General features: G+C 49.4%; 1 protein-coding gene across 1 annotated transcript in view; it reads left to right on the top strand.

The window, feature by feature from the left end:
* Arl5c (ADP ribosylation factor like GTPase 5C) overlaps positions 1-3,094 on the top strand; it is a 7,587-nt gene that overhangs the window by 2,270 nt on the left and 2,223 nt on the right. Inside the window, exons 3-5 of the mRNA XM_021213782.1 lie at positions 617-764; positions 1,455-1,538; positions 2,560-2,711. Coding sequence (XP_021069441.1) covers positions 617-764; positions 1,455-1,538; positions 2,560-2,711 — 384 coding nt within the window. The remainder of the gene's footprint in view (positions 1-616; positions 765-1,454; positions 1,539-2,559; positions 2,712-3,094) is intronic.

The following is a 3,094-nucleotide window of genomic DNA, read 5'->3' as shown; positions in this document are numbered from 1 at the left end:
GAAGGTTTGGCCAGGAGGATCTCATATTTGAGGTTATATCCTCTCTCTCTCCTCTCTCTCTCTCTCTCTCTCTCTCTCTCTCTCTCTCTCTTTCTCTCTCTCTCTCTCACACACACACACACACACACACATACATGCTCCAAACACACAAAACAAAACAAAACATAAACAAAACCCAAGACAACCAAACCACCCCAAACTGAAAACAAGTAGAAGTTTTCTTTTTTTCTGTCCTTAAACCAGGGACGTGTCTGATGGCCTCACTGAGACCCGTTTCTTCACAGCTCCCAAAATCCCAGTGTGGTCTACAGGACTTATAAGTACTGCAAGCCACCAGGTTTTAGGGATCCTAAGCTGCATTTAGACAAGACTGCCAGGTGTCTCTGCCAAGTTTGAGGATTTAGGAGCCTCTCTTCACTGGGGTCCCAGGCCAGACAACACTCGGACAAACTCAGACCTTTCTTTCCCCATATCAACCACAGGACATGGGCCTTGCCCAGTGCTTGGTCACCCAGAGCTGAGTTGTTCTGGATTGGACTCAGCTGCTTTGGGAATAGAGGGTCTGAGCTGAGAGTGAACTGGGCAAAGACCTTAGGGCCTTCTCTTGCCTCCCCAGCCTGACCAATGAGGTTGTTCACACCTGCTCCACCATTGGGAGCAACGTGGAAGAAATTGTTCTTCAGAAGACCCACTTCCTCATGTGGGACCTAGGGGGCCAGGAGGCCCTGCGCTCCACTTGGGACACTTACTACTCTAATGCTAAGGTAAGGAGGGAGCCAGGTCTGGGAGGTCAAAGAGGTGGCTGAGCGTTAGCCTGTTAGTCACCTGCTATATGCTCTGAGCCTTCTGCCACCTGGGACATAATTGAATGCAGGTTACTTCAGGTCACTTCAGGTCACTTCAGCTGAGAGGAAATTATAATAAAGGCTGTGTCAAATAACACAGTGCGGCATCTGGTAAGACATTAAAAAAAAGATTTATTTATTTATTTAATGTATTAGAGTGCACTGTAGCTGTCTTCAGATACACCAGAAAAGGGCATCGGATCCCATTACAGATGGTTGTGAGCCACCATGTTGGTAGCTGGGAATTGAACTCAGGACCTCTAGAAGAGTAGCCAGTGCTCTTAACCGCTGAGCCATCTCTCCAACCCAAGACTTTTGAATCCTAAAAACAAAAGATAAAAGAAATAAAAAATTAAATATATAAATATGATAAAGATTTGTGCCTATAACCCCAACACTTGGGGGACTAAGACAGGAGACTCATAAGCTCCAGGCCAGCCTGGTTTACATACTTGGAGTTTTGTCTCCAAAGAATAAAATATAACGTGATTAAAAATGGGCCCAGGGCTGGCACGCGGGCAGGGCAGAGGCCAATGATCAGAATGATTGGTAGGAAGCATGTTCACCGAAAAGAAAGCTTGCAGTTCATATCTCAATCTTGCTGGACAGTTTGTCATCCTTGTGATAGATAGTACAGACCGGAATCGGCTGCTGACCACCCGGGAGGAGTTGTATAAGATGCTGGCCCATGAGGTAAAGCCCCCCACCCCCCAACTCAGGAAGCCATCCAGTGAGATTAGCTGTGTGCTCTCAGACTGGTCACACACCCTCTCTGAGGTTCATTTCTTTTCTTTCTTTTGTTTTTGTTTTTGTTTTCTTCGAGACAGCCCTGGCTGTCCAGGAACTCACTCTGTAGACCAGGCTGGCCTTGAACTCAGAAATCTGCCTGCCTCTGCCTCCCGAGTGCTGGGATTAAGGTTCGTTTCTGAGATACTAATTTGAGAGCCCTATCCTTGTAACATGGGGAGAGCTAGTTTACTACAGATAAAGGGTTCTGTCAGCGCCCTCAGAACCACTGTGCACAGTTTATCATTCAAGGGCTAATCTCGCATTAGCATTGTGAGACCCTGAGAAAGTTGTTTCATTTCTAATAAGTCAGATCATTAGATCCTACCTCACAGTGGGAATGGTGGCTTTTGCCTGCATTCTGGGTAACTGAAGCAGATTGTCATGAGGTTGAAGCCAGCCTGGGCTCCATGTTGACTTCCAGGCCAGTCTGGGCTACAGAGTAAGATTTTGTTTTGAAAAAACAAAATGGGCGGTGGTGGCGCACACCTTTAATCCCAGCACTTGGGAGGCAGAGGCAGGCGGATCTCTGAGTTTGAGGCCAGCCTGGTCTATAGAGTGAGTTCCTGGACAGCCAGGGCTACACAGAGAAATCCTGTTTGTGGATGAGGGTGGGGGGTGGGGGAGGAGGAAATCCTAAAAAACAAAACTACCAATGTCTGAGGTTCTTGCAATCATCCCGTGAGTGGTTGAAATGTGCTCCGAGAGCTGTGGCTTCATTAGATGGGTTGCTGATGTTAGGGTGGGCCTCCCCCTCTGTTCCGCCTGGCATGGGCCAGTGGGGCAGGGATCCTAGAGGACTGTGGGATGGATGCTGCTCTGGCGGGGCCGCTGGCTGACCTGGGGGATTGTGGGAGGGGCCGCTGGCTGACCTGGGGGGATTGTGGGAGGGGCCGCTGGCTGACCTGGGCGGATCTTCTGCCCACAGGCCCTTCAAGATGCTTCAGTGCTGATCTTTGCCAACAAGCAGGATGTGAAAGACTCCATGACCACAGCAGAGATCTCCCAATTTCTCACACTCAGTGCCATCAAAGACCACCCGTGGCATATCCAAGGCTGCTGTGCCCTCACGGGAGAAGGGTCAGTCCCCCACCCTCACCTGCCCTGGCCCATCCAATGGGCAGAAGGTTACAGGAACCTTGTAACCGCTTGTCTCTTTCCAGTCAGACTCTGGCCCACATTTAGCTACAGGCCCAGTAAGAGGGACTCAGGCCCACAGCTAAGGTGCTGTGAGCTTGCAGAGAACGCCTGTGCGCCAAGGGCTTGCTCTAATAATGGTAAAGGCTAAGACTCCCCAGAAACAACAGTGATTTTAGGGACTGAGAAATGCTTTGGAGAAAATGAAATGGATAAAGTGGAGAGAGTCAGGCTAGTCTGATTTTGACTCCAGGGCAGGGGATAGCTAGGACCCAAAGGAGGAGGGGGAGGAAGAAGAAGGAAAGGAGAAGAAGAAGAAGGAGAAG

Source organism: Mus pahari, chromosome 14 (genome assembly GCF_900095145.1).
Source record: "Mus pahari chromosome 14, PAHARI_EIJ_v1.1, whole genome shotgun sequence".
Classification (NCBI taxonomy): Eukaryota; Metazoa; Chordata; class Mammalia; order Rodentia; family Muridae; genus Mus; species Mus pahari.
The sequence above is the reverse complement of the archived record's forward strand: the minus strand, read 5'-3'. Positions and strand labels throughout refer to the sequence as shown.